The 17,144-nt window shown below is 31.7% G+C and overlaps 1 protein-coding gene across 1 annotated transcript; it reads right to left on the bottom strand.

The window, feature by feature from the left end:
- Positions 1 to 2,482: 2,482 nt before the first annotated feature.
- On the bottom strand, positions 2,483 to 7,106 carry LOC134727509 (E3 ubiquitin-protein ligase DZIP3-like). Its single transcript, XM_063591890.1, has 2 exons — positions 6,893 to 7,106; positions 2,483 to 2,730 (listed from the first exon to the last, which is right to left on the bottom strand). Exons 1-2 carry the CDS (start codon positions 7,104 to 7,106, stop codon positions 2,483 to 2,485), a joined length of 462 nt encoding a protein of 153 aa, XP_063447960.1.
- Between the last annotated feature and the right edge of the window lie 10,038 nt (positions 7,107 to 17,144).

Here is a 17,144-nt window from a genome sequence, read left to right as displayed (position 1 = left end):
TAATAACAGGCTCATCAATTTCCGCTACATTTACATGATGCGTTAAATAAACAGTCACAATTAATAAAATAGTAAAAATATGGGTACATCAGTCATCATCGTATAACAATTTTAAAAGGAACAATTTAACAGGACACAAAAACATCTACTATCTACGAACACGTGGATTGGTTTGAGTCTCTGACGTCCGAAAAGTTTTATACGTCACATAAATTTGTCGTTCAATAAGGCTGGTTGGTAAATGTATACATATACATGTTAATTGACTGCTTATGTTTAAAATTGTAATATTTTGTTTTTCATGTATATGTATCAAGTTCTACTTTAGCAAACATATTTATCTATCTATAAGGAGAAAAATTCTAAATATTTTGTTTGGGTAGAATGCGAATGCATTTATTTCTCTATTTTAATAGAAATTATGAACCGCCATTTGATTTAAGTACTTTCTGTTCATCAGGATGGATGTTTTTTTTTCATAAAATATGCTGAATTTTAAGAACAACGTACTAAAATTATAAAAGCATTGATTAAAGATGCAAATTTTTTATCTTCAGTACAGTAAATTATGCAATTTCATTTGCAACTAACGACTATCAATGCCTTTAGATAAATATTTTCTTAAAGATATGAATACTATATGTATAAAGGTACTTAAATTTGTGTTTGTATTGAAAAAGAATGCTACTATTTCTTTATTTAAATGGTTTCATTGTTTAAATACAACTTTTGTCTTCTTTTTATCACAAATGATGCACTATTGATAGCAATCAATTATTAGAATTACTTTTGGATAAGTTGCTTTTTATTTTAAATTTGAATAAACTAGGGATTCAGATACTTAAACTCTTCGTTGTTTTGAATAAGTGTTTTTTTTCCATTTCATTAGGATCACTGGATATAACTATTTTCGTTGGGTTTTTCCCAAGAAAAAATTGAGTTATTTTGACGGAAAATATACGTGATATATTGTTTGCATTGTTTTCGAGTATTGAACTTTAATATTTCACTATTTCATTGGATGAATACACTATAACTTGCAATAAATGATCATTCCAATTCGTTTTTCAGATCAATTTTGGAAATTGTTTATAACAGTCACGATAAACACGGTTTCAGCACTCTTTGGGTTTGAAAAAAAAATATTGTAAAAACAATTACAATCCTTTATTAGATTTAAATTTAGTTGTATCTGAATATTTTTTTTAAAACTTTGCTTAATGATTATTGTTACATGCCAAACTTTTGTAGTTGAACGATTCTTTTTTTTTCATGGCGCCATTTTAATTGAATAAAACAAAACTAAGATTTCGTAATTTGTGTGAGTTCAACAGGTGACGTAGTGATGTTAAATATTTCAGACATATCAATCCGTCCGTTCGTCCGATATTTTCGATCATTCAAATATTTTTACTATAAGTTTGACGGATTTGTAACGTGAGTTTAATTGACGGGAACATGGCTGATCGGTGAATGATCAATGACCGCTGATTGATCGTTAAAATAGTTACGCTGAAGGTTGCAAGTACTGTATAATCTAAATTTGTAATACAATTGAAACGAGTTTATTCGAGAAAAAAGACTTTATGAGTCCGGATGGTCTATCATTTAAACTTTCGTTGAGAATCTTTTCAACATTACAGTTCTTTAATTAATAAGGCCCTATTATCATCGGGTTCAAAATACCACCTTATTATACTGATTGATTCACAAGACACCGCAAATAATTAACAATCGGTTTCAATCATAAAATACTATTAAAAAACAATCGCATGCTCTTGTAGTATAACGTATTCATGGTATTGTCATTTCTATTAAATTTTATATGAATTTGAATATTATATCTTCTGTACAAAATAAGACATATTCAAATTTTAAAGTATATGTATCATGTATAATACGCATGTGACTAAACCTAATAACATGCCCATGACGATTTACTTTCATAGCGATTTGCAAGTGCAAATTTAAAGATATTAAAACAAATAGAATCATTCTATGTTAATACATATAGAACAAAAATAAATGTTATCATGATCAGATTAGTGAAATAGCATTTAACAAACATGATTTAAAGGGAAAATGTCCGTTCTTATTAGAAACACAAAACAATACAATATTTTGTTGAATATGTAATTTGAAAAGAGATTACATATTTTTAAATTTCTATTGCATTTATTACTCATGGATTCATTTATTTTCGTGGGGACCAATTTTCGTGGATAGAAAAAAAACGTGCATATTCGTGGATATTTAAATTCGTGGTTTTGACAAAGTTCACATGCATTTCTTTAGAAAATTTGCCCTTCGAGGAACATTTAGATTCGTTGGTTCCCTATACCCACGAAATCCACGAAAATTGGTATCCAACGAATATTAATGAATCCACAGTAAGTTTATTAGATATTAGATATACCTTTACAAAATTAGATTGCCGACGTTGAACAAGCAATTATATCCACTTTTACTAAAATGGTAATTTTTATATGGAATAAGCTACCTGTGTGATGTCCGTCCACATGGTCATAAAGGCATGCGTTTTTATTGTGCTGCCCACTAAATGCCCAATCGTATTCCTGTGAAGTCTTAATCTTACTAAATCTGCTCCCACACTCTTGTCGGAAGAGGGTGGCTCTACAGTCATATTTAACGACTGTGGTGGTATTTGTTTAAGATTCTTTAGTAAACACATCATTAAAGTAATATCAAAATTCTTTGAGGATGGTGAGCCTGCAAAAGAAAAAAAAGTTTGTAAACTTTTAAATGCCACTTCAAATTGCTCAAAGTATGAATTTAACAGTTTTTGTGCTCGACCAGTAAAATCGAGCACACATTTTACTCGACTAGTCTCGACTGTACTTAACTGTACTTATGTGTACTCGACCAGGTCGCGACTTTACTTAATAAGTCTGATTCAGTGCTTGATGATCTTGGTGAAGTCTGAAATGGTTTTGACCACTTGAAGGCTCAACCTGTCTCGATCTGTCTCGACTAGTTTCGACACTGAGATCAATATTTAATTAAGTTAGATGGGCTGATTTACACCAGTCAAAACTTAATTTGAAGGTCAAGACTAGTCTAGACAGGTCGAGAATCGTTGAAACTGAGTCGAGACTAGTCGAGACAGGTAGAGACAGGTCGGGAAAGGTTGGGCCTTTGTCAGGACCAATTCAGACTACACCAAGATCATCAAGTTAATGTTGCTGTACATGAGTATGAAAATGTGGCATGTATCTACGGACACTTAATGTAACTGAATGTACGTCAAAGCAAAACTCTGTGTAACTATATAGAATGTAAAAGTGTTGATTTTGATATCATAAGACGGCCATTTTTGTAAAAAGCAGCCATTTTGAAAAGGTATTGCACCAATCATCCAGGACTACTCGAATCCCAAATTTCTACATGCATAAGTGGTTTTTGCTGATTTATAATAATTGCGTAATTGGTAAGAAATAACGTGGAAACGTAGATTGGACTCAAATGGCAGACCTGCCTGTTGAAATGTTTGTTGGCCTAGATGTTTTTTGTCTGTGGCAGGTTATTGTCCGCCAAACACGCGCAGCAAGTTCTTCAAATAAACGTTGGGGTTTTAAATTGACATGTTTGGTATCTCGTGCAATACATGTGGAACTTATCGAGGAATTAAGTAGTGCATCCTTTATTAACGCTTTGCATAGGCTTATTGCCTAACGTGGACCCATAAACCAATTGAGATCAGACCGTGGTACTAATTTTATAGGAGCAACAATGGAACTTAATGTTGTGTGGGAGCGCATGATAGGATCATGAAGACGTATTCTTGATGCATTGTTATTGCAAAATACGTTCAAGGATTTAACGCACGAAGGTCTTTCTACGTCATTGTGCGAAATTTGTGCGATGGTCAATTCAAGGCCATTGATTCTAGTCGCTAGTTTCTAGCGACCCTGAAAACTCGTTATTTTTTTCGCCGTCTCTTTTATTAACTCAGAAACCGGTCTTGTCAAGTGAATCTCTTGGACCAGTCGAATTCGGAACAAAAGATGCGATGCATAGCCAGTGGAAACTTGTTCAGTACCTAGCTTATTAATTATGGTCTCGTTGGCAAACAGAGTACATTGACAGTCTTCAAGCGCGTCCGAAATAAAAACCGAAATAAAATTATTGGCCGCTTGACGTTATTGCCAAAGTATTTAAAAGTGATGGTTCTTTTGTTAGAAAGGTCCAAGTTGCCGTAATCGTTGATAGAAATTCTTATGTGAGATCAATAAGCGAATTGGTTCGATTAAACCATTTTAAACTATGCAGTTGATAAATGATTTATATGTACATTGAGAGACTTTTTAAGAAACTCAGTATAGTTATACTATTTGATTTTTTATGTATATTGTGCGTAACACTGTATAACACAATTTTTTCTAAGTAAAGGAGTAGAAACCTTTTTCTCATTTTCATGATTTTGATGAAAGATAAATAGTTCAAAACGATTTTCAGTTAGAAATATCGGAAGGGGAGTGTTGTGTTACCGGAATGAATTGCGGATCTGTATCCTTTTTTAGCATAGTATTTTGAATGTCAGACACTTTTCCTGTCAAATTTACCGTGCCAATTATACTCATATTTGCTGGTTTGAAGCCCCTTAAGTAAGTTCTTTACATTTATTATCATAAAACTAATGTTTAACTTAGTTTTTTAAACATATTTATTTATAGTGGATTGGGAAACAAGTTTTGCAACTTATATTAATCCCTTTCCACTTTGCGGGTGCGAGTGCTGCCTTGTAGCGGCATTAGCCTACTCTTTTTCGAAATCTACAAGGCTGTCTTTAACGTGCAAGAGATATGGCTCTCTCTTAACACGGGTCAGCCATTTATCGCCCCCTTCCGACGGACTATCATCGTTTCCTCAAGACCATACTCGCAAATGGTGTCAAGGGAGAGTCGACAATTGAGTTCCTGAAATTTTTATCCCGAACGGGAATCGAACCAGGAACCTTTGTGTTAGTGTTTAACTGAGATAAAGTTTACATAAGTATTTTTACTGATCTTGAAGTATTAACATGAAAATAGTACACACACTAAAGACGTTGTTCAGTTGACTGTATGTGTTATAAGCGAATCGGTTAAACTATAAACCTACATGTGACGCAGGATTTTTGTAAAAGTCACTGAATATAATGTATGAGTCGTCATAATGTTTACTTTTGAAAATTAATAAAAACTCAAAAAAATTCTATTTTGATAATAATTTGTGAGTATATATGTGTACAAACCTGACTGATGGATACTATGTTTGTTTGTTTGTTATTGTAATTTTTTGTAGTCTTTTACCCTTTAGTAGAAGAAGGAATAAAACATACTCAATTTCTAGAGTTCTTTATTTTGAGTCATGTAACATCAGACCGATGGTTAATAAGTTTGCGTTTACACAATTAGTAGAATTATACCTATTAATACACTTTTACATAGAATTAAGCTAAAGGTAACAATTATATGTACCTTCTGTAATGAGGAAGTGGAAACAATAGAACATTTATTTTATGATTGTAATGTTATATACAATTTTTGGTTGTAATTTTTACAGAAAATTAAATTATTTGATGAGCAATTCAGCATAAGTAAGACGGAAATTTTATTGGGATTTATTACTAAGAGTTTGTTTAAAAATTTGTTAATAATTATAGCTTAAAACTACATCTTTAGATGTAAGGTAAGAAATATAGCTCCTAGTTTTATGGGACTTAAATTCAGAATTAAACAATACCAAACTAATGAATTTTATATTGCAAACAAAAATAATAGAGCACCATCTTATGAAAGATTCTGGTCCCCACTACATACATTTTTTTTCATGATTTATCATTATTTATACTTTAAATTATATTATAGTGAGCAGTGGTATTTTGAATTTTTATCTTATATATAGACATGCAAGCATACTAATGGTAAGATTGTAGCGACTGTGTGTAAGTAGTGGGAGAAAGTGTGAGTGTGAGCAGCTATATTTTTTTTTTCTTTAATAACTATATTCTTCTATTATAAATATAAATTAAAAAAAAAAAATGGATAGTCTTGTATATAACTTTCAATATTTACCCCGACACCTATAGTGAGGTGGTGATTGTAGGGGTATTGTAAAATCATGACTATTAAAAAAAACACTATTAAAAGATAAAAAAATTTTAAAATTTTTAAAAAAAAACATGCTTCGTCGGAAAATATAGGATAAAGGGAACTAGATAAAAGAGGAACCATAATCTCATTACACGTAAGTTAATGGAATTTTCCAATATCACATTAATAAACAAAATCAACATTTAAAACACAGGCTTTGGCATATAATGCATGTCTGAAATCAGAGTAAAACTAACAATTGAAAAGAAATAACTTTCCATATTCAATTTCGCCACTATCACAAAAAGAACACAGACAATGTTGTGGGGACTGTGGTGGTCTAGCAAATTGACATGTTTTAACTTTAACTTTAAATACAACACCACCTCCGTTGCGTTTTCTCAAAGCTATTTAAATTAAAATTGTCAGGGCATTTAACTCAACACTTATTTTTACATAGAATATCGTAAGCGCGAACAAATTTAAGGACATCAGAATTTGATATTGTTTCCCATATTGTTCTAAGTAGACCCTTCGAAGGATTCATGAGCCTGATAACCCTGTACGCTGCAACAGCATACGAAATTGTCGGAATGCTACTGAACAGTACTGAGTTGATTGCGAGTGATTTGTATTAACATAACCACAGTAGATAAGTCGTAAGACTGACTTAAAGACTGTTCACGAAGGACTCATTTATTGTACAGACTTTTCATATGATGTTCAAATCAAAATTACCGTTTCCGAAAAATTTATGTAATAGTGTATAGATTTCAAAAATGCTATGTACAACTTACCTGATATAGGATATAAAACTTTCATCTGAGGTTTGCTCAATATTCTTTTGTATTCCAGATATTCCAAGTCTTTTTTCTTCGCTTGCAGAGTTTGATATAAACTTATTGGGGAAAACAATTTGTCAAACATAGTTCTCACGGCCTCATCTACTACTCCAAAAATTAACTGAAGTATTCGATGAAAATTTTCTCCTTCCCTTGTGATTGGTGCCATTTTGTATCGATATTTGTCTTGCTTCAACCTTGTTCCTACAAAAGATGTAAGCTTTAGTATTATAAACTCACACGTCAACAAGTCAAAAGATAAATAATACTTTACTTTAAATCATACGCTTGTTTTAAACATGTAAAACTAAGAGTTCTATAAAGTAAAAAAAATGCTTAACCCTGATTCATGTTCTAACTTTACACACTGGTGCAAATAGCGCATACTAATATTCTTTGATCATATCTTGGACTCAGGGTGACGTCTACTAAACTAAATGTTCAATCAGATGTTTGTATAGAGTTCTTAGTGTTCAAATCGGCGATCTTATCACAAATTGACATCCAATTTGACATCATGATAACTTTTGTTTGTTTTATATTCAAATTAGCTTTCGGATTTTTGTCCTCTCTTGCCGACGTTACTTTCTTCAACTTGATGATTACATCACTACAAAAATCAAAAAGTCTGAAAAGACCATTTTATTCTGAATTTGCAAGAAATTTAATCAAAATCCTGTCCTTGTCTGAATTATTTTTAAAAATTACTAACATAGTAAGAATTCGTCTTTTAAGGTTCTTGAATTTTCTTGCGAAGTGTCTAGACAGTATTAACATTGTCTAAAAAGTTCTCGACACTTTCTGTACCATCTGATTAGAATCTACAGTAATCTCGACCAATTATTGACTTTCTTAAATATGTCTATATTTCATATTGAAATAAAAGTATAGTGTACTTTAAGTATAATAACAGAGTTCTATTCAGAGAAAATTGGGGAAACAAGTGCCAAATCTGAACAAAACAAAAAAAGGAAATTAGGTCACGTGCGTATCCATGTTAACATGACACAGGCACATTTTCCATAATCAAAACTGTATGAAATTCATAGTTTTTTACCTGGCCTTTAATAAAATCTTGTTTCAGGATACGGTTTCCTTCTTCAAAAAAAGCTAACTAAAGGTGGCTGCAAATAATTTTTCAATTTTCACTGTCAGAAAATGACGATGATTAAAATGTTTTCTCCCCTCAAACATATATAAATTATCTGATTTTTAAATTATTTTAATCATTCAACCTGTCTCAATTGAATGCTAAATGACTAATTTGTACAATCAAATACAAAAAAACCATGATACTTTTTTTACAAATTATGTGAGTAAAAAGGAATTTCCCTCCATGGATTTGCGTCAGGGAATAACCACTAGTTTTTTTAATACGAAACTATTTATAGCACGCTTGTCACTGATTAGTCTTATGTAGACGAAACGCGCGTCTAGCGTACTAAATTATAATCCTGGTACCTTTGAAAAGTACTTAAGCAATAATTTGTATGCGATATATAACAAAATCTCTAATTTTCTTGATCTGTACATTATACCGATTAAAATAATGATGTCTTACTTTAAGAATGGCGACCATCAATAGTGAAAAACAGCTTATCTTTTATGTCGCATAAAGGAGCTTATCGACCAGTGGTAAACAGATAAACGGTCATATTTCAAACATGTCCTGTGAAATAGTGTATATCTAAGGAATTGCACCTATTTTACTATAAAAAGTACCAAAGATATAATACACTTTTGGTTCCCAATATATGAGAGAATGCATAACAACAATATCAAGACGTCGCAAAAAGATGAAAAAACTTCAAAATTGCATATAATTTGGTTGCTATGTACAAATCTGTTATAATTGCATTAATATATACTAAACTGATGCTTTTAAAAAATGTATGCATGCTATATGTTATTTTTTAGAGTTGTTTTGATTGATTTATTTTGGATATGTTCCGGACCATATGAGTATTTGGACCATACGCGTATGGTCATGACCATATGCGTATACTCATATGGTCCGACCATACGCGTATGATCCGACCGTACGCGTATGGTCGGACCATATGAGTATAATACTCGTTTGGCTATTAACGGGCCAGACCATACGAGTATTTTGACCATATAGGTATTTTATTTATCTAAAAAAACAATGATGGTTACATGACATGTGCAGTATATTATTGTTATAATTCATATACTACGAAAAAATTAAACATTGATGCCATAGTTAGCTTTCATCTCTAATTACATTCTTGTATGTAGGCTTGTGGTGGCCATTCCGATATGTCTACGGTGTTTTTAAAAAGCTAAGAATCTTAAATATCGTAACATAAGTGTAATACACTGTCACAATATTCACAAAACTTTCTAGTGTCATCAAATCTTGTGTAACAGTTCAAGAAATTTTTATTTTTTTCAAGTCACTCGTAATAAAAAAAAATCGATAATGACCATCGGTATAAAATGTGTTTATCTTAGGTTTTGCATAATATATAAAAATAAAATAAACTATGTGTAACATATAATTCTTATTTAGCTATTTTTTATCATAATATAATAATAAAATCATCTATATGATAGCGTCTTTTTAACGAACTGAAATACCGTATGAATAGTTTATAAGTTTAAAAAGTAAATTGTAATAGAGTGTTAATTACCCCGACCATACGCGTATGGTCAGACCGTACGCGTATGGTCGGACCATACGAGTATATACCCATATGGTCATGACCATACGCGTATGGTCCAAATACTCATATGGTCCGGAACAGATATATACAAGAAGAGTGACTGATTTATATTGGACAAAGACTAAGTCTGATTTTAAACACATTTACATATAATGTTACTGAGTAAGATTGAATACAGTCAGAATGTGACTGGTTATACTGGATCTGTCGATACCTGTAACTTAGCTTTGCACAAGGTCATGTTTTTCTCTGGCTGTTTATGACGTCTTTACACTAAATCCATTGTATGTTGGATGTGTACGGATTGATTGCTTAGTCTTAGAGGCATGATTTTTTTAATTAGTTGTTAATGGCTTTGAACTAGCTGTCAGATAACTGCGAGTACTCTCAGATCTGTTCATTGTGTCTTTTTGTGTCGGGATGTATAAGTACCCGGCCACGTCCACTTTTATTTTTTGTCTATCTGATGAGTTAAGCCTTTTTCAACTGATTTTTATAGTTCGTTCTTATGTTGTACTGTTATACCACTGTCCCAGGTTAGGGGGAGGGTTGGAATCCCGCTCACATGTTTAACCCCGCCACATTATTTATGTATGTGCCTGTCCCAAGTCAGAAGCCTGTAATTCAGTGGTTGTCGTTTGTTTATGTGTTACATATTTGTTTTTCGTTCATTTTTTACATAAATAAGGCCGTTAGTTTTCTTGCTTGAATTGTTTTACATTGTCTTATCGGGGCCTTTTATAGCTGACTATATGCGGTATGGGCTTTGTTCATTGTTGAAGGCCGTAAGGTGACCTATAATTGGTAATGTTTGTATCATTTTGGTCTTTTATGAATAGTTGTCTCATTGGCAATCATACCACATCTTCTTTTTTATATATACAACAAAGTGTAACTGATTTATTTTGGACACAGACAAAGTGTGACTGATTTATACAAGACACAAACCTAGTGTGACTGATTTATACTGGACACAGACCTAGTATGACTGATTTATACTGGACACACACGTAGTGTTACTGATTCATTTTTGACATATACTTAATGTTACTGATTCATATTTCACACAGACATATTTTGACTGATTTATATTGCACAAAGATATAATGTGACTGATTTATATTGGACACATACATGATGTGACTGATGTATATTGGATACAAACATAGTGTAACTGATTTTTACTTGACACATGCATAGTGTAACGGATTTATAATCGAAAAAGACAGAGTGTAACTGATTTATATTGGACATAGACCTGGTCTGACTGATTGATATTGAACAGAGACTTTATCATGTTAATATGACTGATTTATATTGGTCACATACATAATGTGACTGTTGTATACTGGAATCAGACTAAGTATGACTTATTTATATTGTACACAGTCATAGTTTAACTGATTAATATTGAACACAGACATAATGTGACTGATTAATATTGGACACAGACATAGTGTGACTGATTTATATTGTACACAAACATAGTGTGACTGATTTATATTGAACACAGACATAGTGTGACTGATTTATATTGGACACATACATGATGTGACTGATTTATATTGGACACAGACATAGTGTGACTAATTTATATTGGACACAAACATAGTGTGACTGATTTATATTGAACACAGACATAGTGTGACTGATTTATATTGAACACAGACATAGTGTGACTGATTTATATTGGACACATACATGATGTGACTGATTTATATTGGACACAGAAATAGTGTGACTGATTTATATTGGACACATACATGATGTGACTGATTTATATTGGACACAGACATAGGGTGACTGATTTATATTGAACACAGACATAGTGTGACTGATTTATATTGGACACAAACATAGTGTGACTGATTTATATTGAACACAGACATAGTGTGACTGATTTATATTGGACACATACATGATGTGACTGATTTATATTGGACACAGACATAGGGTGACTGATTTATATTGGATACAGACATAGCGTGACTGATTTATAATGGACACATACATGATGTGACTGATTTATATTGGACACAGACATAGGGTGGCCGATTTATGTTGAACACAGACATAGTGTGACAGATTTTTATTGAACACAGACATAGTGTGACTAATTTATATTGGACACATACATGATGTGAATGATTTATATTGGACACAGACATAGGGTGACTGATTTATATTGGATACAGACATAGTGTGACTGAGTTTTGAAAATTGAAGGCCAAGATGAATCTTACAAATCGCTTCATTTTTTGATTGCTATCTCGATTTTAATATGTGTAGCACTAAAATGCAAAGACAACACTTTTTATACAAGCCTTTCCCTCAAAAATTCAATGACAAAAGAAGGTAAAATCACAAAAATTGTAAAAATAAAGGAAATTCAAAACGGAAAGTCCCTATTCAAATGGAAAAACCAAACGCTCAAACACATCAAACAAATGGATAACATTATTCCTGACTTTTGAAAAGACTGAATGTTTTGATTTTTAATGTCAGATCTTCAAATTCTGCTATGGTCACCATCGACGAATTTCTAAATATAAATAAAAATATATGCATAGACAGTGTTTCTCGTTGCCCTATTTTATACAGGTTAGACCGTTGGATTTCCTGTTTGATTTGGTATTTTTTTGGGGGGTGTCCTTTATAGCTTGTTTTTCGAAGTCAGCCAAGCTTCGTGTTGAAGGCTGTAGTTGACCTTTTATGTTTTACTTTTTACAAATTGTGACCAAGATGGAAAACTGTCGCATTGGCTCTCATACCACATCTCCTTATTTTTACACAATTGGTTTTACCAGTCCAATGTCATTTTTTTCTATTGTTTTATCAAAAAACAGTATGATACAGGAACACGTAACACTTAAACAGAAATATTAAGCTATTAGTTTTTTTATAGTCAATAATTTATATGACAGATTTAAGCCTGACTATTATTCATTCTCCAAAACAAAGATTAAGCAAATACACGAATAAGGATTGAAAATATCCTTTTAACTGCTATAATGATGAGATTAACCAATACTGCATGAAATATGGTCAACGTTTTGGGGTACTTGCATTCCTCCATTTCTCTATATTTAGTTATGGTTTTCATTCAAAAACAAAGAGGTGACCTAAGATATATGGGTTACTGTGCCGTTGTATTGTTGCACACCCTAAATCAAAAGCATGTTATGCTCATATTTGACACACGCTTTCATTAAAGACAAAAAGGATGATATAAGGTCGTAAAAATATATATAATAGATAAGGCAATCCACGAAGGAATCACTCAATGAGTTGATTTTATAACGTACAGAAAGCATTGTTCTCTTTCTATACGAGACATCAATGTAACGTTATGTTCCATTCTGTAAGTTGCAATATATATTACTTACAAATAAGACCCGTCTGTAGGTCGGGGTTCGCCGTGAAAGAATTGCACGGTCAGTCATAACTATATACCCAGATAACCTATATATTATGGGCAAAAATATATTTATAATATACACATGGAATAAAGTATTGCAACACCTTGATTTTTTAAAACTTGAAAAATCAACCTCTTTTTTTTGATGAAATATAGAAAAATATTTGTATAATATTATTGAAACATAGTTTATGATAACATTGGCATTTAATCGAACAAAAAAAGATTTATATAACCACAATTTTAAAAACAAAATGAAGTGTTTTTGTACAAAAAAATGCATTTTACAACTATTACTGTAGTCGAATATTACAATGTCAGACATTTCAAAATTAATCTTCCGATGACTGTTCACATCATGAGTGATCGTTATACGCCAAATAATTAGTACTTTGTGCGCTGCCTCCATTCAAACGGATAACCGCAACATAACGTCTTCTGATTTCCGCCATAAATACACTTATTTGTTTCCAAGGTAGCAGCAACCATTTCTGATGAAGGGCATTGTTGATTTCATGATGTGGTTGAACTGTGGTGTCCTTTCGCGCACTTTACCCCCAATAGTGTCCCATATATGCTCGATAAGGTTAAAATCCGGGCTACTATCGGACCAAGGAAGATGAACTGAATTCTATGGGAACAATGGATTTTCCTCCACGATGCTAATTTTCAACTTTGGCGAGCTCTGCACTACATTAGATACGGAAAACTGTGTGTCTGTTCGTAAGCAAAGGTATCCGAAATGGTCTCATTGCACGATAACCAGTAGCGATGAGTTGCTCTCAAACACTTCTTGTTAAAAGGCTCCTGTATACCCACCACTCTCTTTTTATGATTGTATTGTATGTAATGGGTTTCCTTCTGACCAACCTTCATTATGCCTAATTTTCCATAGCAAATGGTATAGGGGGTCTTCTTTATCTCAGAAGGTCTTTAACAACGTTTATTGTCTGATTTTTATTTTCAAAACGACTTATAGTGGAATGTTGATGACCCACAATACACGCAGTAGTTATAGCGACATCCCTGCTTCGCTCATGTTGATAATATGCCATCTTGCTGCAGTTAAGAGTTGTCGAGGACCCATTACAAGGAGTCAATCACATGACTTCAAAAACTTGGTTATTTAAAGTGTTGAAAACAATGAGGATTAAAACACCTGTTTTGCTATTTACGGGTACAGTTGCTGCATGTGCAGATAGTAACTTTTCGAGTCTATATTTATTGATTAAACTCAGGTGATACTTAAATTTTGTTTAACTAATTCTATTTTACCAAATTATATCACAAAAAAATAAAAAGTGTTTTTTTAATTTGAATTTTTATTTGGTGTTGCAATACTTTTTTCCAGGTGTATAGACGAGATCTCCATTTTTTTATCAATCACTTGATGTTTCTAACATATTATTATACCTTACATATATTTTAAACAATTTTATTGGGTGAAACGTTTGTGATATTGAATAATTCAGTTAATTTTCATTCAATTGCAAGGAAGGACAAACAACCCTATTATTCACCGGTGAATAACCTTTTGAGTTTGTTGATTTGTACTTGAGTTACCTGCCATGAAAATGACGTCACAGACGTAAATAAACAAAATGGCAGCGTACACGTTACACTGGAAGCCCATCGAAAGACGAGGAAATAAGGCATTGGAAATAAATAGAGCTAAGAGTGCCAGCAGCCGATAAATCTCTTATAAAAGTTCCTTTTCAGGGCCATCAATATTTTACAAAAAGATTATTCTTTTGTTGTAAACTCGAGAAATTCGATCACAAGTGTATTTTCAAACGTCAGTCTGTGTGTTATTTTAAAAATATAGACACTATAGTAAGTGTTCGAAATGCCCTTCCACTGTTAGTTCGGTATAATAAAACAATTGTGACCCCTTAGCATTGATGAATATCCATGCGCCCTCAATGAAATAACCTTGTCGTGTTGACAATTTTGGATATTCACCTTTTCAACGGGCCATAATTGTATAAAGTCGCGTCGATCCCTAATAGTTGAGAATTGTTGCAGTACAATTGACAAAAGTATTTCAAGCTAACAAATGTAAAAATGAGCACTATTTGTGATGAATTTTCGCCAAATGTTCCAAGCTTACAATAGTGTGAATACTATTTAGTACGTTATACATATGAACCCTATCCAAAAGACCATAAACAAATTATAAAGCACATCAGTTTAAAAATACTGACAACAAATAATTGTATACTTATTCATCTTGTATATTAAAAGTGATTAAAGACTTTAAAAAGATATCTGTTCTAAGTTTATTTCCAAGACCACCTGTTATATTCCGTTCTCACTACAAAATGAGTTTTTTTCCATGTTGAATCATTAAACAATCTTGTTTTGTACAACCTCATAAAAATACGTTATCCATACTTTTCTCATACTTTTGCAAATATCATGATTTAAGGGGGTTCGCGGGTCTAAATCATTTATATAAGATTTCTCTATATTTTTCTATAAATAAACTTTATCTTATAGTTAATAGAAAAATAAAATAAAAAAATGGGGTCACCGTTCATTTGCGCTCACAATCTGCCCTCGAAAGAAGCATAAAAGTGGTTTTTTTCTGTTGAACTAATAGAAATAAAGGTAATATCGAAATAAAAAAAGAAATTTATTACAGAAATCGCTCAAATTTTACAATAATTTAGTTTAAGTACAGCATATATCGAAATTATATTAAAAAATATAGGTCACCGATGAGTTAAAAGAGATATTTCAATTTTAAAGCCAAAAAAATGGCATTTTTCCACCAAAGGGAGATAATTTGGAACTTTTTCAATGATGTTTACATTTTAAAAGTCATCTGGGGACAACACGAATTAATTGTTTTGAATGTTTTTGTACCATATGATAAAATAACAACTACAAAAGGTAATAAATAAAATTTGTAATGAAAAACAAAAGTTAATTTTTTTCTGAAATTTTTATACCCTCGAGCCTCCTTAAAGTACTTTTTGCAAAGAAGGATGTATTATACACGTTAAACATTTAATTTTGTCTACTCAAAACCTGTCCTCTTACTTTAACTTTTTATCTGTATTAAAACAAGAGGCTTGAAAAAATTATACTGCTAATCTGAAAATATGTCCTTCAATGTTACGTATATTAGTCTTTATTACATTTTAGATATACAAATCATATTGACCTTTTATATAATTTTAATGATTTTTCTTCCGTTTAATTGTATGTTGGGTGTCTGAAAGCATCATTCCTTTTTGATTTGATTGTCTTATAAAATATTTTGGAAAGTTAAGGTTAGATAGTTAACAAAGCAGGTAACCAGTAAATAACAGTGTAAAAAATGGGTTTTTTACTTCCGGTAATGGTTACTTTCTTATATGCAATGAAATGTAGTGTGACATTTTCACTGTAGCACTCGAAAGGATTAAACGTTATACGTGCAGAGTATTGTTTTGTTTGAAATAAAGGTAAATACTGTACAATTTTTTTTTAAAGTGCCAATTTAACAAAGACTTTTTGCACCGACGAAACATCATCAAAACACTTTTTTGTTCTTGATTTATACACATCAGAATCCAATCTCACATACTTAAACTTTGTAATTCTTACCAATTTATTTTACCAGCATTCAAAGGGACATTACCCTTTTTAAAAACGTTTTGAGGTATTTTTTTATTACTCTTTCTCCCCATTTTCTAATATAAAATACATGAAAGTGGATTTTTTGTGTAAATCTATTAGAAATATACTGATATAAGTAAATAAAAATACTTTGATACCAGGGACAATAAATGATTGACTGAAAGGGAATCAATATTTGTCACACTAGAGGAACAGACCAAAAATTCAAGTTACACATAAGGGCAAATAGAAACTTCTGTGGCGACTGTTAACATTTATAGAGACAGTTCTTTCAGCTAAAACACTTTACTTATTGATTTAACATTACATTTATTTCATTTTTTTTGGAAAATAATCACATTTGCCTTATTTTTTTGACAAAAGATATCAAGTTTTGATGACAAAAGAAGGAAGAAGGAAAATGGACCAAATCAGACCAAAATAGACCAAAATAGACCTTCAAATGAACTCTAAAAGGTGCAATAAAATTGTTTAT

Source organism: Mytilus trossulus, chromosome 8 (genome assembly GCF_036588685.1).
Source record: "Mytilus trossulus isolate FHL-02 chromosome 8, PNRI_Mtr1.1.1.hap1, whole genome shotgun sequence".
Taxonomy (NCBI): domain Eukaryota; kingdom Metazoa; phylum Mollusca; class Bivalvia; order Mytilida; family Mytilidae; genus Mytilus; species Mytilus trossulus.
Note: the sequence above shows the minus strand (reverse complement) of the source record. Positions and strands in the feature narration are given on the sequence as shown.